This window comes from Primulina tabacum, chromosome 8, assembly GCF_025594145.1.
Source record: "Primulina tabacum isolate GXHZ01 chromosome 8, ASM2559414v2, whole genome shotgun sequence".
NCBI lineage: Eukaryota > Viridiplantae > Streptophyta > Magnoliopsida > Lamiales > Gesneriaceae > Primulina > Primulina tabacum.
In genome coordinates this window covers 8,978,009-9,003,215 of record NC_134557.1, presented here as the reverse complement: position 1 = coordinate 9,003,215, position 25,207 = coordinate 8,978,009, and the positions used below count along the sequence as shown (strand labels likewise).

Sequence of the window (25,207 nt, the reverse complement as noted above, 5' to 3'; positions counted from 1 at the left end):
TCAAATAATATAACTAAATAATGCAGAATTTTATTAGAAATAATTAAATATTTAATAACTGAAATTTCAAACACCAGAATCTAGGGACAGAAAATACAAATTTGAAATTTTTGTGGGCTTAGTTTCATGTAGCTTCCGCTTGCCACCTTTGAGCGAGATCTTGTAGTGGGAATAATTAATTTCTTATTTTGAAAATAAAAATATAACTAATTTCTTAGGACGGAAGAAAAGGGAAGAACTCTATAGTTTACACAGGTAAGATAGTTTTTTCAGCGAAATAATTCAGAAATGGAAGCGAAATTTGGGAAATTCTTCGATTCGGTGGGGACCTTTTTCACCGGTGGCGATCACCTTCCTTGGTGTGATGCCGACGTCATTGCTGTGAGTAATAATTTTTCTGGTACAGTTATTTGTTTTTAGCTGAATTTTTTGTGTTAGGGTTTAAGAAAAGAATTTAGGGTTCTGGTCTTTGGGTGGAGTTGTTTGTGTTTTAGGTATTTTACAAGAGCAATCCTGCAAACAGTAATAATAATAATAAGCAATGAGATGGCGAATTAATTGCATTTCTGGGTAGGGGCAAATCTCTAGTATGAATGCTTCTCAGATTGCTCTTGGCTTAAAGTTAGTCTTTTACTTTTGTTGACGGAACTTGTGAACGATTAGATTATGTGTAAAATGTTATGCTTAGCTTAACTCTTAGATAAATGTGACTACTTGTCTGTCCTGTCTTGGCTGCCTAGAAAGATCTGGATGATTACATACATTTTTCTTGTATATACAAGGGTGGACCTGGCACGAAGCCGAGCGATACACACCCGACAAAAAAATATTTGAATTTGTTTGTTGCATTTCAAAAAATTTCAAGGTTTGCCAGTCAAATTCTAATGAGTCATTCTCGTTCTGTGTCTTGGTGCCTATTCTTTTGGAATTCTTGGATCCGCCCTTGCGAGTGTATATGCACTTCCATGTAAATTCTTGAACAGCTAACCTTGGGGTGCAAGCTGTATATCTATTAGTTTTGCCTTTATTCACGTTTTTTGGCCTCTATGTGAGCATTATGCATATACAGGGTTGTGAAAGAGAGGTCGCTGAAGCTGAGAATGGTACCTCTGATGAGCTTAGAAGTGAAAGCATCATGCGCATGTCTTGGGCCCTTGTTCATTCAAAACGTCCGGAAGATGTGCAGCGTGGAATAGCTATGCTCGAAGGTATCAACGGAATGATCCTACTCTCTCATGTTTGTTTGCGTGTTTTAATGAACAATTTTCTTTTGGGACCCAAGACTCCTGTGAAATTTATCGGGAATCCTTGAATGATGCATTTAAGTCACCTTTGCTGTTCAGCATTTCACGAGCTTCTCTCTGACCTCTTCTTATCTTGCCTTTTATGAAGGCTAACGAGGTTTAAGTGTGTCACTATCAACTGATGTAACTTGTCATCTGCAGCTTCTTTGCCTCGCTCAAACACTCCTTTGAAGGTGAGGGAAGAGCTTTACCTTTTAGCAGTCGGATTCTACAGAAGCGGGGATTATTTGAGGAGCAGGCAGCTTGTTGAGCGTGCTTTGGAGGTGTGTTTTTCCCACCTCAATATATTTCAACTGTTCCACTTACCAAGATGAAAAGGTAGCACATTTGGCTGCGTAATTCACTTTTGGGCGTAAAATTGTAGATTGCGCCTGATTGGAGGCAGGCGTTGACTCTCAAGAAAGCAATTGAAGATAAAATTACGAAAGGTAACTCGGACCCTTCTTGTCAACTGAACTCGTTATCTTCAGATTTATACATCTTCGACTTTCTGATAAGAAATATTTGTTCTTTTCTACCCATGTTTTCTTCCTCGATAAAGATGGAGTGATTGGTATTGGTATCGCTGCAACTGCTGTTGGACTCTTGGCCGGTGGGATTGCAGCTGCACTGTCGACTCGTAAGAAGTGAGGAGCCATAATACAACATTTTGCGCAGGAATATTTAACTGTGTCTTGTCTACACATCCAAGTGGCGCAATATACCAAATACTTGTTTTGTTACTAAAGTAAAATTGAGTGAATGGTATACCTTATAAAATGTATTACTTGGCCTTGCGTTTTCACGGTTATTAAGCTACACAGTATCTAGCATTTTTAGTATTACGGTTTACCGCCATGCAAGACATCAGTGCCAAAGACATACATTAACAATAAGATTGTACGTGAGAATTGTTCTAACATACTTGTTATGTTGCTAATACAAATCCATACAATGTGTAACAAATGATAAGATTGTGTGCGAGATTCAAGGACAGAGTTTTGCACCTTGACGAACTCTCTAAAGAAGATACAAATCCCCAATGGTTTTTTTTTCATTTCTTTTTTTTTTTCTTTTTTGAGTACGCACCTCACCTCTTTGAGAAATACAGAAATTATTGAACGGGTATAACCATCAGGTTAAGTGACTGCCTTTGCTTCGTCCACTGCCTCATTTGCCAAGTACATGACGTCACTGCTATTGGTCAGAAAATGGATAAAATCCTTATATGCAACTTTCGTCTTCTTCCTTCAGCGTCAGCTCAACTGAGTCATGATCCCATGAAAAAGGAGACACAGGAGGCGAATCCCAGCATGTTGGTGAAGAGGGGGGAGACTTCCACCAAGACTTGAACCAATCTGCGAACTCTGGCATCGGTATTTCTTCTGGTTCTGGATAGCAGCCCAGGCTGCTGATATCAAGATTGCTCTAGAGAATAAAATACAGCAAGTTAGATGCCAAGATCTACTTATATCAACAATTAAAAGTAGTAACAGATACATATGTTGTTAACATGAAACCTTGGCTTTTTTCGTTCTCGACTCTGCCTTATCTGCACGGTTAAAAAGGAACAGAACAATGCATTAGACACTAGCAAGTGCAAGAAAACAGGGGGAAAGGAGGGGGGAATCATTGGAACAAAGGGGTTTCGATATTCAAATTAACCAGCTTTCCAGATAAATACACGCGATTAACAATTACAACTCAGGCTGTTAAACCTTCGAAATTGTGCTGCAATTCAGCTAAAATAAAAGTAAAAGATGCATAACTTAACCTTGCAAAGAAATGAAACAACATAAGACAAAGCAAACTGGTATAAATTTAAACAGATTACCATGTCCAGGAAGAACCGTGTCAAAGAAATTGAGTTCCGATGCTGCCATTTGTGCCTTGATGCAATTTCTATGATCATGCAGGAACCCTTCCTCGGCAATATTAAGTTTTTCATTTATTGCACTCTTTTCCGACTGTGCCTTGGTCTTCAAGACATGATGAATGCATGCATCTTCGACAACATCACACTTGTTCTGTAAACTCTTTTTCTGTGATGATGCTTCAAGATTAAGGAATGTCTTGTTTGTAATATCTTTAAGAGCTTTACGACTCTCAATTGCCGCTCCACCCTTTTTAGAAACTGGTTTGGAGCTCTTAGATTTACCATCGACTGGAGCCTCTGCGAGATTGAAACAACATTGCATTACATGCTAAACATATGGTAGACAGGAAAAACTGCATGTAGTTCCTTTATGTAGGAAAAATTGCAATACAAATGCTATAACAATTATTGTAACAAGGTAAAAAAAAATATTAAATAATAATCAGTTTAGAGGCTAAATCCCAAATTTTTCGAGCGCAAAGTTAGTCATTAATCTTGTTGCACATAAAGTACTAAATCGGAAGATCCAATGCTATGAGAGCAGTATCAGTTTTTCCACATATCTGTTGGTCCTCAGGCGATTTAAAAACGATCAAGTGGAAAAAAGAATTTCTCTTAGCAGTCAATCTGCAGGGAGAAATGAGCAGAGAAATAAATCCTTCTTTGGCTAAGATATTTTAGCCTCAACAGAGAAAAACGCTGTTTAGATATTACCGAACCCAGTTTCGGAACGAAAGAACCTAGTTCGATGGAGATAAAACATATTTTAATCTTGTAAAACATGCAAACTCACAATATCCTTCAACACATATACTCATGTACCATAGGGAGGCTTTGAGACTCAGTGGACGTTCTCCTAGGATACTATGGTTTAAAACCATTAATAATTATGCACATATTGTTACTTCAAGCGGACAAAACGCATATTGGATTGTTATCACTCTTGAACGAACCAAATTCAAATAAAGAAGCAAAATAGCAAGTATAGAGGTAATTTGGAATGAAATCACTTGGAAATCCATTGCCTGAACTGTATAAATAAACTTCATATTTATATGCTTAAAATCGAGCACGATGGATGTTTTCACTGCCACTAGTTCTCAATTCATGGGTACTAAAAGTTAACTTCTGTCCCGGCATTTTTTTCTCAATGAAGAGACCTCCAACAGGCAACAGTGATCTCATTTGCAGTGAGGGGTGATAAAACAAGAAAATGCAAAAGAAGAACAATACTTTTCCATCGGATAGCCGCATTTTCATCTTGGATGTTCAGCGGCTTTAGAGTGAGAGGTCTTTCCATATTTCTTTACCTGTCTTGTATACCTGTAGCAATTCTATGAGACCATCAGTAACCACCAGAAACAATACACAAACGTAAACATTCTGAAAAATATTGCCTTAGAAAATTCATTCCACGCACAAAAATAAAGATAAAAATACCCAGACATCTAAATTATCGATACTTTTGCTGGATTTCTAATGTTAAAACGTGAATCACTCAGTATCTCCCGCGATTTGTTTTTATTTTTCAATCCAAATCTCATATTTATTTCTTACAAAATGGATATTTATAACTGAAAAAACCTGTGCAGATTCTAATATGCATTTCAAAATCAAAACCTACATACATTACCCTTATCCTCACACGCGCAGCTTACAGTATATGAACATCGAAACGTAAGATACAAATATGTTTAGACAGAATAAATTTAAATAATAATAATCAAACCATGCGATTTCTACCCCGATCTATGAACTGAAAAAAAGAAGACAGAAAATCAAATTTCTTTTAACATATACTGATAATATAGTCAAAAGATCGGAAAAAAGGAACCTTTTAGAATTGATTCAACGCAAAATTCTCAGCGAATGCTCTGCGAAATCAGTAGGTTTAAGCGCCATGATTTAATTTTTGACCTTATTTAAAATAGATTTGATGGGCCGGGCCTTCTTACTGCGGGCTACTCCTCATGCCCCATTTATTTTGGTCATTCGGGTCAGTATTTGCTCACTGGCCCATACATTATCAAATTGTATTTTTTTTAATCGTTATTTTAGTAGCTTTTAGAAAGAGGTTCTTTATTCACAACTTCCCTCGAGTATTGTAAATCATCTACACCATTTCTAGTAGGCAAAAAATCTTCGTTAAAATTTAGTCTTTGTACGTGTCGGATGAACCAAATCCTTAGTAAATTCGATTTTTTCACTAGAAAGGACTCGCGTATGTTCTGCAGTATTATTATGTCGTATGAAAAATTCTTAACGTTAACTGAGTATGCAGTTCTCCAATCGATGGAGGCATGAGGAGTAGTCCACAGTAAAATGTTAATGAAAATATCCTTAATGTTAATTGAGTAACTGGTTCTTACTGTTGATTATGTTATAGTTGAAGTCCTACTTATTGTGACTTAATTGAATTGAGCGAAGGTGTAGGAACATTTAGAGAATGACTTCACCTCCAAAACAATTTTAAAAAAGAGTTGATATTTTTTTAAACGGTTTCACGAATCTTTATCTGTGAGACGAGTCAATCTTACCGATATTCACAATAAAAAGTAATACTATTAGCATAAAAAATAATATTTTTTCATGGATGATCCAAATAAGAGATCTGTATCACAAAATACGACCTGTGAGACCGTCTCACACAAGTTTTTGTCTTTAAAAAATAACTCAATTTCACTCAAGTACATGGTCCTTGATTTTTAGAGGGGCATTTAGAAAATGACCTTGACTCGAGAAGAATTTAAAGAACATATTTTAAATTACACTGATATTTGAATCTATTACGATTACTATAGAAATTGTTTAACTTATATTTGAAACTAAATGAAATTTTGTTCATTCAAACTAGTTATTATTTAATTCAGTTCACTCAAATCAAATTTTGTCCATATTAAATTTTTTTTTATATACATACAATAAAAATGTTAACAATATCTATTCTAATTAACATAATGTGCAGCGTGGATTATATGATAGACCGGGTGGCCGCCAGTCCTAAGCGGGTGAAAGGAGCGTGCATATCCTTTCTTCTAATGCAGTAAATGGGGCTTTGATATTAATGAGGTATTTTCGGAGTTGATATTCTTGAATTGTTCCTTAACAAGAGAATCAAAATCTGCCATTGATGTAGTAAATTATGTTAAGAAAGTGGACGAATGTTTCTCAGATACTCAAATTACTTATATAATCTTGTTGAATATTCCGGTTATCCTAGCAAATACATAACACAGTTTCTCAAAATTGGAGTTTATCAAAATTTTTCTCCGATCAACCATGTCACGAGAAATATTGTATTGATTGATGATGTTATCAATTGAAAAAGAAATTACTGAACAATATGATTATACAGACTAAATTAGTAATTTTAGATGTAAAATTGTTTGTTTTTAGTTATCATTTTAGACATGTTATAATAGAAATATTTTGAGTATTATGCTTTTTTTGATTTTTATATTGTAATATATTGATTTAATTCGAAAAAATAATTGTGAAAATAAAAGAATATAAATACGTATTATGATTTAAAAGTGTTCTAAGACTATAAAATTAAACAAAAATTCACGTAAAACGCTCTTATTGATCAATTTTGCGAAACAAATATTCAGTTTGGGTCATTCATAAAAAAATATTATTTTTATGTAAACAATATAACTTTTTATTATAAATATAAATACTATTGATTGAATAAATATCTACGAAATCAACTAACATAAACGTGCTCAAACAATTATTGAGATCGGCCAGCGGGTGGCACTTTGGCTCGACAGCAGGGGCAGGAAAAGGTAACACTCAGCCAGGCCAGAAGGCAAGATTCATGGTAAACATGGCGGCAAGGGAGCCGCGTCACCTCCGACCCACCGTATTCGAGCTTCTCCAAGCAAATACAACACTTGTCCGCTTCATCAAAATCACCTCTTTTCTGCCTCATCTTCTCCAACGCCTTCAACTCCCTCCGCAACCCGCGCCTATGCTCCATCGGTTTACAGTAAACAAAGTCGTGGTATTCACCCCACGAGGCCAAATACCAACATCTCCACGCCTCGATCACACTGTCCGGTTGAGTCACTAGTTTCTTGATTGAGATATTGAAACCCAGTTCGTCCACCGCCAGCGGCGGAGAATCCCTCACCTTCCGGATATATTCGACCAATTCAGATACCAACCCTTGGGAACCTTCCAGGAACTTTTCCCTGTGGAAAACCCTTCCGGCCGAGTCACGTTCCTCCGCCCCCCATTGGAGTTTTCTCTTTTTGAGAGACAGAGGGCCCGGCCTCATGTCTAGTATCAATCTGTGCACACTTTGCCGGCACTGATCATCCGACAATATTTCATGGGACGGCAACGAGATCTTCTCATATGTACGATGGTAATGGACGCCGTTTTCGGAGTCCGAGGATGGTACCAACAAAACCTGAACGTCGATTTTGAACGTAACTTGGTGGGGTAACCTCGTATACGGCATTGATTTGTCCCCAAGATGCAGACATTGTGGTCTGCAAAAGATTCTAATAGAACAATCCTCTTTGGAAATATCAAGCAGGGAGGTTGGATGTTGCTGCACTGCCATCGTCAAATCTACAATAAAATTACATTTGTTCTCCGATCCAAGAAAGACCGTAGAATCAATCTCCAAACTTTTGTTTTGGAGTTTTGACCTTAACACTTGATATATATAGAGAGAGAGAGGCTTGTTTCTCTGGAATTTGAATCTATCAGGATTGTGATATATTTAATATCTAGAGAAATATATTATTACCACTGTATATTTTATTGAGTTTATTTTCCTAAACTAATTTTTGTTTTAAGTCTTTCAATCTTATTATTAAGGAAATAATTTTTGAAATTTTATTTTAATTAATTTATTAACTTTTATGCTAATTTATATTTATTTCTATATATAAAAATAATTTTTATATTGTGCATGTGCTTAAATACTAGTACGTGTATATATACACACATATATATACCAAAAAGTATATATACATCCATGAAAAAAGTATTACTTTTTATGTCAAAAATATTACTTTTATTGTAAATATGAGCAAGGTCGACCTATCATATGAATAAAAATTCGCAAGATCGTCTCACAAGATATCTATTCTTAAATATATATAATATAGATAAATAGATAAATCTATAGATAATGCCATGATTTATAACTTTAATAATTAGTAGAACTTGAATGAAAGGTTGTTAGAGAAATAAAGACGTACGAGGAATCCAATTTAAATTATAAACCGTACAGACACAATTTTAATCTAGACATTAAATTTAATCAAATTTTATAAAAATAATAAATTATCGTAGTAATGGTTAAGTTATTGTTGACTTTTAGAAATTCTAAATTTAAACATCTTACGTTATATGTGTTATATAGTTTCAATTTTATTTTTGAATAAAAAATTTATCATTCATTACTATATAATAAAAATAAATTACTTTTAAATATATCATGAAATCTTGGAAATCAAATTTGTCTCATGCATTGGATCATGTATCTTGGAAAGAGATCGAGTTTTGTTTGGTGATAAAATATATCACTTTATTTGGAGTTAAGTTGAGAAGGAATTTTTTTTCTTTATTTTCAAAACTTAATATAAAAAAAAAAATTTTTTTTACTTGATCAAATTGTTGATTAATTTAAACCAGTTATAAAATTATTGTACCAGATCAGCAAAGGAAAAATAATGAAAGCATAAAAAATTTTGACCCGGTATATAAAAATATTAACTCATCTGATGTTACGTCAGCAATTAAACTAAAATATCTGAAATTAAAAATTCGTATATCAACATCTCTCCCATGTTTCTACGCAAACTCCCGCAATACATTTCTAAGAATACATTGCAGTAAAATTTCGTGAGTTTGATTAAATCATATTTAAAATATATTGGGAAAATTATTTTTTTAGTCCCGTAATTTTCATGTTTCCATTTTTAATCATGTTATTCATCAATTTGCATTCTAAGCCCACTAGTTTGCTTCTTTTTTTTTTTTTTTTTTCCAAATTTTGTCTTTTTACATTGGAGCGCTAATGAGATACTATTAAATGATTACATAACACCAGAAAATGACAACGTTTCTCATACAACGTCACAACTCCGAAGAATGGTTAAAATGAAAAAATTATAAATTAGTGGACTAAGATCGTAAATTGACCAACAACATGATAAAAAACGAAAAATATGAAAATTTTTGGGGAAAAAATGTAGGAGCTGCTATTTTATTTATTTGCCAACCAACAGAAGATACCATCGAGTAAAATTTATTTACATGCATGGATTCTTTAAATATGAATTTAGGCCTTGTTAACAACAAAACAAGGCAAAATTTGCCAACTCGTGCATGCCGTATCTGGAAAAATGAAAAAGTCCAAATTCACGCTAAGCATGGCTTTTAGACCTAATTCACGAAAGCTGTTGGTCATTCTGCTATTGAACCGTGAAATTAATCACTGTCAAATACTAAACTAAATATTTTATTTGTATAAGAGAATTTCGATGATAATTGATATATACCAAATAAAAATTCGACAATAGCTAAAAAAACTCATAAATAAAAAACAAGCATCTAGAAAGGAAATATAAGGTCTAAATCGATCATTATGTCATGTGTTTTGATAAGTTTCTCATTGATATTGCTGGTTCCAAAAGTTTAATAACTTACCAAGGATTTGAAAACATTCAATACTGTCATACAATAACATGTTTATAAAAATTTGGTTTGCAGACTAGCATTAATTACAAAAGTAACTAGCACATCGAAAAATAAGAACTATTAATTTCATCGTCAAAAAACTAATTTGGTTGATAAAAGCCTTCACAACTTTTATATAATATATATATATACACCGCGTACAGCACCACAAGCCACAATGCACTCCCCTCCTATCACCACCCAATCGCCTCTTTCTCTTGGCCTCGGCGTGGATCGGAGTTGCAGACGATGATGATGGTTGTAGATTTAGAGAGTCTCGGCGATTCCGGTGAGGGATATATGGTTGTAGATCTCGGTAGGTGTTGGTGGCGCCTGAGTTGCTCGGTGGTGGTAGATCTCGGGAGGTGCAAACAATGATATATGGTGGTGGTAGATCTCGAGAGGCAGCGATGACGGGGAGGGAAATTCTCTTGGCTGCGGAAGGCAGATGTGGTGTTGCTCGGTGGAGGTGCCGGTTGCGTATCGGTTGTGGCGGAGAAGGGAAGTGTGGAGTTCAATGTCGAGCCTTTACGTTCACATTAAAATTTTGTTTTAATTTTTTAAAAAACTATTAAAAAACTAAAAAAGAAATGAGGTGGGCGTCAACTCAGTGGCGCCCACCGAGGTACACACCAAATGGTGTGTAGGGTATCACTTTCGTCTATCTATCTATATATATATATATAGATATATATATATATAATATTTTATATGTTTAGCAAGACAATAATCTTTACAACAAAAAAGAGTTTATAGAGTTTCTCAATATTCAAATCAGACATATTCAGATATTTCGAACCGAACTCAAACCTGACCCTTAATTCGAACAAAAATTTTTGAACTTCTCCAGAATCGATTCTGGAGTTGATTCGTTTACTAAATCAAATACAAGAAAGATGACCTGTGTACGTACAGTCCCATTAAAAGAGAAACTCTTTTGGAGTCCAGATAGAATCAAACAGTTGATGCATGATAATTGTATGTATCCGTATAATATATAAATATAAAATTGTAAAATTTATTCACTAGCGTGTATATGCATAGCTGAATGTTGGAATAAAACTAAAGAGATGGGCAGTAACAGTGATTTTTCCAGGTTCTTAAAAAGAGATTGATGTTAGGCATCCTTACATTTGTACAAAACCCAACGGAATAGACAAAGCTACCGCTGAAAAGCCCAAACTATCGCATTTCTAATCTAATTCAGTATCTCCTAACATCCTAATGGACTATCAGCAGGTGAAAACTACCAAGAGTTGGGTTCTCGAGAGATCTGTTGTTATCATGCCACATCCTTAATGGACATATATATATATATACAACTAACCATTCTAATTGTACAAAAAAAGCTACCAAGCTGTGAGATATACAGGAAAAAGGCAAGACCATGGCTGTGATGCCTTCATCCTTCTTCATCATAATCTTCGTCTTCCTCATCAATTGTCCCATTTAGATTAGTAAGTTGAATAGGATCAATAGCCATCTGTTTCATGTCATCAAGGGACCAACCAGGAATTTCTTCAGTTTTTAAGTAAGGTGTTGGCTTGGTTGAAGAGTCAGGAGGCACTCCAGCTAGTTTTGGGGTGGAGTCACCGGTCACATTTAAGTCAACATTTAGGTCAAAATTCCTAACTAATCTCTCGGAACTCTTTCCAACTATAGGTTTTGATTCTGCAGGACCTGCAACATTATCGGCCTTTCTGAGATTTTCTTCTTGATTCTCACCATTCTGGTGAAACATGTTAGGATCATCCTCAATTTTTTCATGCTGACCGATTGATTCCTTTACAAGCATGCGACTAACTCTACACCTACCTCGACCCCTACCCCTGCCCCTACCTCTTCCACTACTGCTGGTGGTACCAGTTTCAGGCTGCAAGAAAATAGCCTCCCATGTTTAATAAGCATTAACAATTTGCTAGTAAAAACTCATCAAACTATCATTAGTTTAAAACTCATTGTTGAAACATTATTGACAGCTATATTCATCTACTCGTACGAATGAACTAGGAAAAATCATAAGGATAATTTCTTTCCCCAAAAACAAATAGTGCTTGAATTATTCTTTCCGCTACCAACTTTTATTAAAAGCCGTGTTAATATACTGTTGGTGCCAAAACTCATGACAAAACATATTAAACCATCTTACCACGTGTATCCTTTTGGACTCATCATCATTGCCATGTTCTTCATCTTCTAAAACCTTTCTGCATGAATAAATCATAAGAATTACAAATTTCTGTAAGTATTTTTCCTTATTGAAAGATAACAAATTTCCTCCAGTTTTCCAAACCTTCTCTTTGTAGCCGACCGATCCTCGGTAGCAGCATCTGAGCCGCCTAAATCAGGAACCTTACTGACAGTGTCCTTCAGGAAGTCGAACACATTAAAAGTCTGCACGCATTGCTTCCTGCAAGTGAAAAAAGTCAACTGTCGGAAAATGATCATCACAAATAAATGCACAAATATGCAGGAACTGCTTCCAAACCAAAATTTCAAGAAGAAACTCACAGATGCAAAGAATTCACAGTTTTTGCTCCTCTTTTCAGGGTAATCTCATAAGTTCGATCACACAAGTCTTGCAGAAATAATTCCAGAGCTTTTGCTGAACATGCATAATCAGAAGATGTAAGCAGAAAAGAGCAACTAATCTGACAAGTTCCAAAATAGTTAAAAGTTCTCAACAATTCGAATTCAAAATTAACAATCACCAAAAAATTATTGAAATTACATACAAACTAAAAGTGGTACAGCCATAGCAATCTTCCCCACGTCCTCATCGGCTTGCATAATCTTTTTAATACGAGCCTGAAAGAAAACCTTCCAATTAAATGACTAGACAAAGTAAGTAATGCAGGGGTAGTTGCCTTGATTATAAAAACGGGGGCAAGTTTCTCAATACTGATTTTCCTTGTAACTAACCAGATCCAGTTCACAAGTCAATATTCAATAAATGGTTAATGCACCATGAATTTTGCAAGATAACGCACAACAAAGTCAAGCATATATATTCAAGCAGAAAAAACTTAAAGCAACCTCAATTAGTGCAGACGCTTCTTATGTAAAAGACTAATATGTTTCTTAATTGCACAAAATATGTGGCTCTAAAACATGCGAAAAGCTCATTTTCGGTGACACGTAAAAATTATAATCAGTAAGGCACTAAAAACCAATCAAATCAGGCTGTTTGGAAAATAATAAGATGAGAGATAAGTCAAAATAAAATCTGAAAATCAAGTCAACCAATATTAGAAACTGTTGCAAAACGTAATTAAAGACAACATTTTTTGTGCCACACAGGACCGAGCCAAACAACTGTAAACACCACCTCCTGAACCCAAACTCGATGTTCTTCATAATTCACATGTATATTTATGTCAATTGAGTAAAAAGAATTGAGTACCCCAAAAATAGGCCGCATGCTGTCGCTACCTTGGTAATTTTTCTGGTAAACAACGCCATTCAAATGCTAACAATTAAAAAACGCTAAACTAATCAACCAAACACCCAAATTTTCCTTTCACCTTTTCCCTGTGTACTAAAATTGCCACACCAACAATAACTCTCACAGGCTTTAATCAGATCCCTATATAATTCAGAACAGTCAGCCACACAAGTAATACAACAACATAAACTTTCAACAGAAGACTCACCTCAGGCTCAATTTCAATCACAAATAAATAAACAATAAAAGAAACGAAATAATTTAACCAGACAACAAAACACGTCCGTGTTTCCTCATGTATTGCCACACAAACATGAATCACGAAACTGCTCGAAAATTTTCAACAATAAAATCAAATCCACGTGCATGAATAAATGGGGAAAAAATGGAAACAGGCGCAGAGTACTCACCGCCGGAAAACGAGTGTCGAGCTTCTTCCTCATAGCGAACCAACGACTCCAATCTTTGGAACCCTAGCTACGTATAATAATAATAATAATAATACATAAATATATGAACTTCCTCAGCGCGCAAATTTCACCCGTTGGCCGTAGAAAATTCTTCTCCGAATTCCAAAAATTAAAATAAAAATTAAAATAAAAAAAGAATAATTATCCGATAGATTCGCTTTTCTCGGACTTTCCACCGCACGATTAGGTTTTACTTTTTACCAAGTCAAATTCCAATCTCTCCTATTTTGCAGTTGGATCCGAGTCTAACCACTAGTTTTTAGCCACGTCGTCAGATTGGCTATTAAACCCAATACATTTGCGCCACGTAATAAAGAACACTGTAAAGTTTTGGTCCGAATCTCACTGGATAGCTTTTTGCGATGAGCAAATTCTCATAGCATCAATCCTTCCAATTTTGCCCATCTCACCACACCCAAAAATATACCTCGAGGAAATATTTCATTTAATTTAATCTTCTGATATTAATTTTATTACACGTGAATCAGATCAAATAAAAAATTCGTCTAACAAAATTGAATTATATACAACCTAATAAAAGTTCATCATTACATATTAAATCTAACGTTTAGTTAAACACTGTTGCTTTTTATAAACATGATCAGATTAAAATTTCGTCTCAAAAAATTAACCCGACCTAATAAAAATTTGTGTCACATATTAAATCTAGGGTTTAGTTGAACCCTATCCATGAGATATGATCTAAATATTATCTAATGGTTAGATTAAGTTATTGTATAATAATCGGCTCAGTGATGTGAAGCCACTTGTTCCAAAAGGTAGATGGTTGAAAAACCAAACAAAATACACTTCTTTGTTTAGAATCGATGCCTGCCAAGTGCCAGCATGTGGGAAAAAGGGAACATCCCATATCTTTCCCACGACAATTTCTCCCATCTCCTTTAACATACACAGTGATGGTCAACAGAGACGTGTTTTCTTTCAATTTACATAGAAAAATAAACACAAAGAAGAGGGCATATCTGCATCAGAAGCCAAAACCAACTCTATACTCTAATCACCGAAGTAAAAAAATAATAATTTACTCTATGCTCGGGGAGCTGAAACGACCTTCCCTTCTCGGGTTATGTCAAATCGAGCTTGTTCTTCGGAGCTGGTATCTCGGTTCGGAAAAATCACGAGCCATCTCATCAAATTCCTGACAACAATAAAAACAAACAACCATGTCAATGTCATGATTCAGACCAGGAAATTTGCTTCCTTCCTGATACGGGGTTTCTTTTATCCTATCCCGAGAGATACTCCGTGTGTATAATAGTCATTAGATTGGGTTGGGAATACACGGTGAGAAGTTCTCCCGATGTAGCATAGAATTTGCCTTGATTAGGAACCCAAGGACGGCCCCATGATGTTGGTCGGTTGAGACGGGTTCACAAAAGGAGGGAAATTACTTGTATATATTTTAATTTTCCGGTTGAGTGGGTTGTGATCCAACTCAATCTTCCATTACAGCCAACCAGATCAATCTGAGTGACCGCAAGCTTGATTTCACTAAAGCATTGATCACTTACTCAACTAAGTAAAAAACCTCACATATAGCATACCCAACAAAGAATCCTTGAACTTGATATGCACTACATTGGCGCTGGTCGAGAATTAGATACATGAATTAACTAGAAAGAATCGAGATGTTAGCAATAAATAGGGAAAACATTGTTCAAGACAAGCCACGAAAAAAGACACAAAGCTTCTGAAGCAAGACAAATCAAAACTATGCGAGAATCTACCGAGGTTATTCTGTAGCAGTGTGTGAGAGCATTCTTTGACAAACTGTGGGAGGGGAATAAGTATGACCACTGTTTGAAGTAAAACAGTATCATACTCACAGTTCAGATGAACTACACTTCACAAATCAATTAACTTCTTCAATGTTCACATGAGAAACGGAAGTGCACATGCACTTTCGCTTTCTTGTTTTACATTGACGCAAATGAAAAATAAGTCCAATTAACTAGTCACTATCCAAAAGTTAGGCATCCTTAAGAGATTGTATCCCCTGAAAGTCTATAACATGACTAACGAGACGCTGAAAACATCAGCGCTTGAATTACACAACATGCACCATACATGAGACGACCTGTCACAGAAGAGTCGATTCGACTTTTTTCAACCTATCTGACAGGTCTATCAAGATTCGTTCGTCAAATAATTCTAATCCAAGATTTCTGAACCATGGCTAATACTTTTCCAAAGAAATACGAATTTCCCATTGGACAAAAGTATGCCTGTAAAGAACAATGGTTTTTACCATTTTGCTGATTAGTTAACCATTCCTATTTCCTAATATGCCAACTGAAATAGCAACAGAAGCCCACAAATATTCAGCAACAAATGTTGGGCCAATTTAGATACAACAGAACCAAGTTCCAAAAGATGCTTTATCAAGCAGTACTTTTACTACTGGCTTTCTTAAGCATTTTAAAAATTAAAAGCAATCTCAAAAAAAAAAATGTTCTCCTCACAAAAACTACTCCATCCAAATGCACTCACTATCTTCGTTAAACTATTCGCAGCTACAAAAAATGACAGTTCTGTTTCCGTCACTGTCTTTTATTGCGCTAACTAGGCATTCACAACTTTTAAACGTATTAACTGTTATGACATTTTAAAGCAGACCAATTTATCCAAGTAGACAACATTTACTACACTAAATAAGCGTTTGAATTGCAAAATTTATTGCTTCACCAAGAACTAGAGTGATAATGGTATTAGGATATACTCTGACAAAGCATCATAGCACTCGTACAGTAGGATACTTAGCAGGATAGATAGGTTACTTACCTTCTCTTTCGTAAGCTTCAGATTCTCTTCTTCAAGACGCGACACCTTGCTCACCAACTCATCGTGATAAGCCTGTTCCACATCATTAATATTTCAAAACAAAATCTGGCACAAATTTGGAGATAAAATGAAGATATTCATGTGAAGTAAAATACTACAATTAAAATCCTGCCTGCTTTCTTGCTCGTGAACGTGCAGCTGACTCCCTATTCTTAATTTTTCGTCTAAGCCTCCTCTCAATTGTCTTCTCAAGGTCTGTTGAGTCTCTCCTCCTCCCTTGCATTGGAGTATCCGACAATGTATCGATTGAGGCAGAAGGAGACAACCTTATTTGGGTCGGGAAATTGTGAGAAATCAATGCACTATCCAAGGACATGGCAGTTTCGAGGGAAGCATCAGCCACACACATCCCGGCTTTTACCAAGAAGTCTTCCAAAGTGGTCTCCCTGAGAGTCATCCCTCGTTCTTGACCACTCATACTCTCCAAATTCCTCATTTTGTAGCCTTGTTGTATGTCCCTCCACACCTCATTCACAGTCTTTCCTGGAAATGCCCTCACGAGGGACAGGCTTGCTTGGCGCTGCAGTGAGGCTGCAGGGGAATTACTGCTCGGGTCCATTCCCGATGAATATCTCGCCTCAGCACTCAACACATTTTTAAGCAATTCATCGAGATTCATGTTGCCTAACGGTTTACCTAGATCACCTAACCGATTTTCCACTTCATCAAGTGTGAGGCCAAACCATGAGCTTTTTCGTGCCGATGGATGACGTACGTGAGATTGCTGCCCACTACCACTCACATGAGAATTCATTCTCTGAATTCCCATCCACTCTTTGGCGGACAACAAATCACAGGCCCAGAGTAACCAAGAAAAGGAGCTAAAAGGACAAAAAAACCAACAAATAAGTCATTTTTAACAAGTAATAACCACAAGAAATGGTTGATTTAATACCAAGTTTCACTTTTAAGACCTCAACATCTACCCATATACGAGGATACAGAGGATACATGCATGTAGGTGGCCATATAACTTTTCTTGAAGAAATAAAGAAAGAGCTCAGATGCATTAATCAAAGTTGTGCACCCTGGAGAGTAGCAAGAAGAACCCTCCAAATTGATTCGTATTTTCAAAATACAAGCTTCATTCTCAACATTCTTTGCACCAGATAAACAATCAGCACAAGCCTACGAGGTTAGCAATAGCTTTGCCGAGATACAGAGTTCGAATTGTGTCCATGTAAGAAGAAAGGTGCAAATTAGCATTCCCAGGCAATCAAACTCCCAAAAAATGATTTTAAAATTTGAGAATATCAATTCAAAAGTAACCAAAACGCAAAGAAAGCAAATGGAAGGCCAAAAGACAAAATCTTTAATGACCCCGGAGCCCTAATGGGAGACACAAAACCAGACAATAAAGGAGTAAAAACCCATTTCAAGAGGAAGAACAATCGACCGGCGATCACAACACAGAAAAACAGAGAACAAACAACCTTTGATTACAGAGAAAACAGCTCAAGTAACTGGCAGCAGAAGAGGATCGGATGATCTCGATCTTTTTCACAAGAAAAACATGGAGACACGCTGAAAAGATCAGAGCCCGTTGAGTCTTCTAACTTGTTTGAGGGATCCACGTGTGCGTTGAGTCTTCAGGTAAAACAAATCTTATTTGGGTTTTTGGCAGATTGCACACCATTCGTAATAAATTATTATTTTTTATTTCTTGTTTCTTAATTACGACAAAATTTAACTAAATAGAGAAATATTTTAAGAAAAAATATTTCAAATATATAGAGTTATTTCTAACACCATTTTTTTCTGAAATTTTAAAAATTTATTGATGTTATCAAAAAATTTAAATATCTTGAACCAATAATCACATTTCAATTTCTTCACTGGACGCAATGAAATCGCCTCAAAAATATTTTCTTATATAAAAAAATAGTGAGATGATTACACGCGTGTGAATAACGTATCAAAGACATGTAAAAAACTACATTGACAAGTGTTATGATCTTTTTATTTATTAGATAGAGAGTTTCGGTTATTATGAACTTTTATAATAGACAAAAACTTGTGTGTGACGGTCTCACGACTCGTATTTTGTGAGACATGTATCTTATTCAGTTATTTGGGTCATACATGAAAAACTATTATTTTTTATGCTAAGAGTATTACTTTTTAATATGAATATCGGTAAGGTTGACCCGTCTCACAGATAAAGATTCGTGAGACTATCTCACAAGAAATCTACTCCACATAATATATGTCAATTATATTTAGGCATATCAACGTAATATTTTATAGAGAAACACGTCTCTGTGTCAATAATGCACAATTTGTGTGGACATATTTAGCATTTGTTAATGAAATAATTATACTTTGCCCCAGTCAGTTTTTTTCTTTTTTAATTGTACTTCTAGTTCAACCAATTCATACCTTACTTTTAATTTTAAATTTAATGTGTGAGCATAACAAAATAGATAATTGAATATATCAATTGCACCAATTTTCAAATGAAGCAAATTCGAACATGTAACATTAGTTTCACAATAAGCAAAAGGTTAAAAGTTTGTTGTTTTATCGAATAAGAAGTAGAAACAACTACATCATGAAATTTTTTTTTTACGAACTTCTCTACGCAATTGGCCTCTAAGAATCTAGATAATTACGATTAGATGTCTTGTGTTCAAATGTCGGGGAAAAAATAAATCATTTTTCAGTGTCATGTATAAGAGCTACAACTCATGCTGACCAACATACTGCCTACAACCAATAACGATACATGTATATAGACTGCTGCTCACATTAGACCAATCTACTTCCATGCTTGTTACAATTATTTTGTTGGTTCTCCCGTGTATGATTTCTTTCTTTCTCATTTCTGCACTAATTAATCCAAACGCCCTCTTTCATCTCTGACAAAAGTTCATGTGTTAAAACTTAGCTTCTGATTTTAAGATAATACATAAACTCACTCCTAAAGAACCAATATAATATTTGTTTATTCAATGGCGTACATATGTAGAGTAAGCATAGAAATCTAGCCAATCAAATTTACACAGATAAATAGAATAAGGAACGAAGAAACAAATAAATTATACGTTATGATATTAAAAAAGTAACAAAAAAATTATATAAAAAGTATTGTTTTAACTTTCTCCATCTTAACCGGAGTCATTCATTGGCGCTAAGTTTCAGACAATCTTCATTTGATTGTGGCAGCCGTGTCAGAGGAAGCCCCAACCTCATCGCTTACTACAAAATTTTTGACAAAAAAATTTATGTGAGACGATTTCATGGATCTTATTTTGCGAGACGGATATTTTATTTGGGTCATCCATGAAAAAATATTATTTTTTATACTAAGAGTATTACTTTTTATTGTGAATATCGGTAGGGTTGACCCGTCTTACAGATAAGATTCGTGAGATCGTCTGACAAAAAACATACTCAAAACAGTGATCCCCAGCCAAGAAGAGGAAAAGCCGAGCTAGCCAAGCTCCTCGAGAGCCTGAACCCGAAACCATCCACTATAGTGAGCCAAATTCCCAACAACCCGTCACCGAGTAAATGGAAGACCCGAGGGGGAAGAAGTAAACATTCATGAAGAAGCAGAAGAGGTGCCAGAGAGAGACGAGGAGAAGGAAGACGATGCCGTTCTCGAGAAGAGCGATCAGGAAGAAGAAATTACAGAGAAGCCTTCCAAAAAAGACGTCTCAACGAACGAGGAAGACGAAGGCGAATGGGAGGATGGGGCATTGGAGAAGCTTCTTGAACCCTTTTCTGAAGACCAAATAGTTCTTTTGATAAAGGATGCTGATACCCTCATAAGGATCCGAGTCATCATTAATCCGGTTTATTTATTGGATAGCCCGGATCAGAGCCAAGGTGCCGGGAATTTTCCTCACTACCCGAGCATTTCTCCTCTTGCCGGGTAGTCAACAGCCCGGGCCCTCGTCACAAGCGCCCGAGTACCTTACCACCCGGGCCACCTCGAAAATTGCACCACACTCGAGTGTGATTGATACAAGTTGTCTAATCTGTCAGAGCAACTTGGGATTGAAGTATTCTAAAAGTCATCAGAAGCTATAGTATGGGCAGCCGACTTGCCATACTTAGTAGGTGGCATGAGAAACGAGGTACATGCCCCATTTTCTACTATAAAAAGCAGGTATACATCTCATTTAATGATTCTGAAAAACCTTTGAACTCTCAAGCATTTACATATATTCTCTCATATATTCGCTTGTGTTCATCTTCACCTGCTAACTTAAGCATCGGAGTGGCTACGCCAGACATTCCTCCGGCGCCCATTCACGAGTTACTTTCTTGTTTGCAGGTGTTAGCGAAGCCATTATCTCCACTCAAATTCCTAAACACTAAATTATTGATTTGATCCGGTGGAGCCCCTTACCCAGCTCATCCATTTCATCAAGATCACATCAGACGCAGTAGCCAAACACCCTGATTTCTAAGAAGAAAATTTAATTACGTGAGCAATGTATCCGCAGAGATTGATGTTAATAAACTCATGGAGTTCTTCTCGAAATTTGGGGAGATTGAGGAAGGACCGTTGGGGTTGGATAAAGTGGGAAACCAAGAGGTTTTTGCTTGTTTGTTTACAAAAATATCGAGAGTGCCAAGAAAGCATTGGAGGAGTCACACATGAAGTTTGTGTTAGAACTGGTGTTCAAAGATTACTTGTATTTTGGACTTTATTAACTCAATGTGTTTGTTTTGGGCTTTAGTAACTCAATTTAAAAACAATATTTACTTTAATAATATTTTATAGTTTTATCTAATTATTATATTTATTTTATCTATATATGCATACAAGTTGCATATATAAATTTTTTGAATATGCATAGGTATCACGATGTCTGTCTATCTATGTAAGATCATGAAACTCATTAGAAAACGTACGGTATATTCTAAATTGATTCTTAGTCGATTGAGCCGTCTAAAATAAGGATATAAGTCACTTGAGTTTGAGACTATCATATATGATGTAAACGTTGTGTTTCATTGATAAGGACATGAAGATGTACATTCGTACAAATGAGTGATCATTTGATGATAAATTGAACAACATTCACTCGGACTTTCCAAGTGGTTATTACTTGTCGAGTGGAAAAGTCTACGATTAAGGTTGTACATCATTAGTCCTTTAACTCAAAACAACATGGAAGCTGTACGTACTAGCATGCACTTTGATCTGTTTATCGACTCTATTGAAGGTCATCAGGTAACGATGTTGGGTGTAGTTTTGAAATACATAGGAGTCAATGCATTGTAGTCGAAGATTCACCGCTCACCCATGAGTGAAGATATTATATGTAATCTATGTTAAAGTGCAAAGAATCTCTTGCCAAAATAAGACGTGCATTTTAGAAAGGAGTTTTCCCAGTTGTACTTGTCATGTCACTATCATTACTCAAAGATACATCACATAGTTATCGAATTCATTTGCATGTCTCGATATACCAATTGTTGCAGATTCGATTGAGATATATGAGTTGAAGGGACCATATTGTACTGTAACCATAACTTATTATAGGTACTATCAGTGATACCTAAGAGATCATGAGCGATGATATTAGGCGTTATGTGAGCTAGTTATGATAATTACCATTAATTATCAAGCAATAATGATTAAATTTAAATATACAGCAAAATGATTTAAAATACTTAAAAATGGATCTCAGGGCCTGGAAATTTTTTGGCACGACCACCCCGTAAATATGACATACCAAAAAGTTAAAATACCTGTAAAAGAAAAATGACTCAAGGACGACGCTGTTCTATTAAAAAAACAATCATACACAAATGTCGACCAGACAAAAATCAACAGTTCACAAGCAACAGTTCAAATATAGCCTGCAAGGATCACAACATCATAAAATAGCCAAATGCACTATAACAATGACACATTAATCATATCTCAATCATGAGCTCCACGGGAAAAATCTCCGTCTGGTGCTGCGAAACTACTCGGGTGACTTGTCATGGTGCTCAACAGCAATGAAATAGAGTCTTTAACACTTTATGAGTGCCCCTTTGTCCCAATATCCCTGACATAAGTTCAACTGTCCCCAAGGCAACCACTTGTGTCTTGAACATGATAATATGAGCCAATAAATGGTATGGTAACAATAGGAGTAATGCTCAAGCAACAACACAAAGGGGAGCTATATCGTCCTGTCAATTATGCAAGGTGTGTCGTGTTGTGTCCAATAAACACCTACGACTTGACTTTTATACAGCTGATAACGATACAAGAGTAATGCACAATAACGAACTACGTATAATATCAATATTTCAAGTACATATCATACAAAAAATACATCAAAAAATAGACTTATCAGGGATAACAGCCAACTCTAGAGCATGACAGAACTCAGCTTATAAGATCTCACTGTTGGAAATTGAGGGGCTTTCAAAGTGGTGTTCGAGCTTGATTGTTGGGGTGATTGTTTAGCCTTTGGGGTTTAATTGTTAATCAACACCATAAGTAACCCGGCCCACGGACTTGGGGACCATAAAAAAGATACGGCCCTATAACTCGATGCTTGCGTTGTCTTACAATGAGGTTTACCCTTGCTTAAAAATCAGATCCATCCTCTGAATGAAATTTGTGTTTTGACCTATTTTGTTGGAACCTTACAAGTTTCAGGTAAGGAAATGGAAGTTTTTAAGACATAAAAAGATGTGAATAAAGTTTACGAGTCCCGGGATTTGGTTACTACTGTTAAAAGAAGAATAAAAAAAAATGGTGAGCAGTAGAAATTTAGTTTGAAATTTTCTTTACTTGAATCACAGCTTCAACTTAATTATCTTTTGTAAATGAACAGCCTTTTTATGTTTTATGTATTCATCGAGCAGATTCTTCACAATTGCATCAAACTTTTACTTTTGAACTCTGATGATTCTTCTGAAGTTCGTGATCTCACGCAAATGAAGTCTTTCCTTGTTGCAAAATGTTTCAATTTACCAGAATCTAAAATATGTATTTCTTTTCTATCAAGCATTTTCTAAAATAATATCTTATTTTGGCTTTTTAGCAACTTTTAAAAGGATTATGATTCGCCGGTTCGTCCTAGATTTGTCTCCTTTATTTATAAAAATCTGTTAATTGAGAATCCTTCTCTGAGTCTGCATTTTCTTGATGTTTTCCCACTGTGCATTATCTAAAAAGATTTAAATTTTAATTTAATGCTGGATTTGATGCATTTTCATGGCTTCTAAGATGACATGAAGCCAAGCATCCATTTACCAGCACTGACTGCGTTGGTAGTCCCTCTGGCGGCTTGAGTCTCAATTAATTAACATACATGATGTTACAAGGAGATTCTGTTGTAGGGATCGTATACTGCTGGAAAACTCATAAATATTCCATTATCAATTCTGTAAATGCATTACTTTGTTTTGTATCAAACATCCAAAGCCACTACCTTCCTCCAGACTTGGAAATCTGAATTTCAAACTGAATTTAATATAAAGGCTGAAAATTTAAGTTTTGAGGTATCTTTATGCATAGCGAAAAAAAAAGAATTATGGCAGTCGTGGGATATCACTTGATTATTCTTAAGCAAAATTAACCATTTCATAATCAGAATATGACCCAAATGGGATGCAGAGACTGTTCATCAAGTCGTTTGAGTTGGCTCAAATTTATTTTGCTATGCTACTAGCTTGAAATATGCAAAGAAGTTTGATCCACATAAAAGCTGAGTGATGTTTTCATGTTGGAGCACTTTCGGTATGATAACACCTCTCTGTGTTTTCATCCATCCCTAAGTTCCTCAAATTTGAACTTTTGAATGTGATTTCTTGCAATGTTAATGCATTTAACTTCCATTCCTACCTTTGGAATCCATCCATTATTGTGGGGAGGTTTTTGTTCTGCTACATGCTCTTCTGTGATGCCTCCACTCTTTTAGCCCCTCCCAATCGAGTCCTTTAGATTCAGCGGTTGGCATTCGCTGGCAGGAAACATGATGATGCTAAGATGAAAAGAGCACATGACATTGTTCTGCTTCAATGCAGGTAATTGTCTGTCTTATCTAGTAGCAATCTACCCTTCTCCATGATTTTGTTATAGTCTTATGCATTGTACTTGGTGAAGTCTACAATTTCTCTCCTCTAGGACTTTCCTGATTTGAATACACTGAAGGAGCTTTCATCATCTTGGAATTAGTCGCCAAGCACACGCGTGGCACACTAATGTTAGTCGACGGTCCTAATTTTTAGAGGATATATGTTGTGAATATGGAATTTCGACAAAATCAGTTCGTTTGATCTTTTCTCTATGATATAGACACGCCAAATACGCCAATCACATTATCGTTCGCCTTCCACATCCTTGATACAATCATGATCTTAATTCAACTTTTCATCATTCTGTAAAATAATTTTATTTAACCTTATATTCTATCTCAAAAATTAAGGGGCCGCAATTTAAAAAAAGATAAAGAAAAGAAAAAAAAGAGGGATTACACAGATGTGCAAATTGCAATGAAATATGGTATATAAACTATTTTCATTGTCACGTGTATAATTTTAAAATAGAATATAATAAATAATTTATCGTTTTAAAATTTCCATATATGAGAAACTAATCCAGCAA

General features: G+C 35.5%; 3 protein-coding genes and 1 pseudogene across 8 annotated transcripts; 2 read left to right on the top strand and 2 right to left on the bottom strand.

The window, feature by feature from the left end:
* Positions 1-95: 95 nt before the first annotated feature.
* Positions 96-2,146, top strand: LOC142553625 (mitochondrial fission 1 protein A-like). The gene is made up of 5 exons (XM_075664010.1): positions 96-381; positions 1,070-1,208; positions 1,446-1,567; positions 1,669-1,732; positions 1,846-2,146. Exons 1-5 carry the CDS (start codon positions 289-291, stop codon positions 1,932-1,934), a joined length of 507 nt encoding a protein of 168 aa, XP_075520125.1. The 5' UTR covers positions 96-288; the 3' UTR covers positions 1,935-2,146.
* Positions 1,940-5,439, bottom strand: LOC142553624 (protein PATRONUS 2-like). Of its 3 annotated transcripts, none has more exons than XM_075664009.1 (5): positions 4,994-5,439; positions 4,393-4,493; positions 3,118-3,456; positions 2,804-2,835; positions 1,940-2,711 (listed from the first exon to the last, which is right to left on the bottom strand). In XM_075664009.1, the coding sequence occupies exons 2-5, from the start codon at positions 4,457-4,459 to the stop codon at positions 2,508-2,510; spliced, it is 642 nt and encodes a 213-aa protein (XP_075520124.1). In that variant the 5' UTR covers positions 4,460-4,493; positions 4,994-5,439; the 3' UTR covers positions 1,940-2,507. The 3 variants fall into 3 exon arrangements, with proteins under 3 accessions (XP_075520124.1, XP_075520122.1, XP_075520123.1); XM_075664007.1 differs by having other exon boundaries at positions 4,393-4,482; XM_075664008.1 differs by lacking the exon at positions 4,994-5,439 and having other exon boundaries at positions 4,393-4,947.
* A 5,500-nt stretch (positions 5,440-10,939) lies between these two features.
* On the bottom strand, positions 10,940-18,244 carry LOC142553623 (uncharacterized). Of its 4 annotated transcripts, none has more exons than XM_075664006.1 (6): positions 13,717-14,301; positions 12,597-12,669; positions 12,373-12,466; positions 12,155-12,271; positions 12,011-12,068; positions 10,940-11,734 (listed from the first exon to the last, which is right to left on the bottom strand). In XM_075664006.1, exons 1-6 carry the CDS (start codon positions 13,747-13,749, stop codon positions 11,264-11,266), a joined length of 846 nt encoding a protein of 281 aa, XP_075520121.1. In that variant the 5' UTR covers positions 13,750-14,301; the 3' UTR covers positions 10,940-11,263. The 4 variants fall into 4 exon arrangements, 1 of the variants encoding a protein (XP_075520121.1); XR_012821979.1 differs by lacking the exons at positions 10,940-11,734; positions 12,011-12,068; positions 12,155-12,271 and adding exons at positions 16,579-16,650; positions 16,751-17,459; positions 18,072-18,243 and having other exon boundaries at positions 12,372-12,466; positions 13,717-14,935; XR_012821977.1 differs by lacking the exons at positions 10,940-11,734; positions 12,011-12,068; positions 12,155-12,271 and adding exons at positions 16,751-17,459; positions 18,072-18,244 and having other exon boundaries at positions 12,372-12,466; positions 13,717-16,650.
* LOC142554546 (uncharacterized) lies at positions 17,971-21,303 on the top strand (annotated as a pseudogene).
* The last annotated feature ends 3,904 nt before the right edge of the window (positions 21,304-25,207 follow it).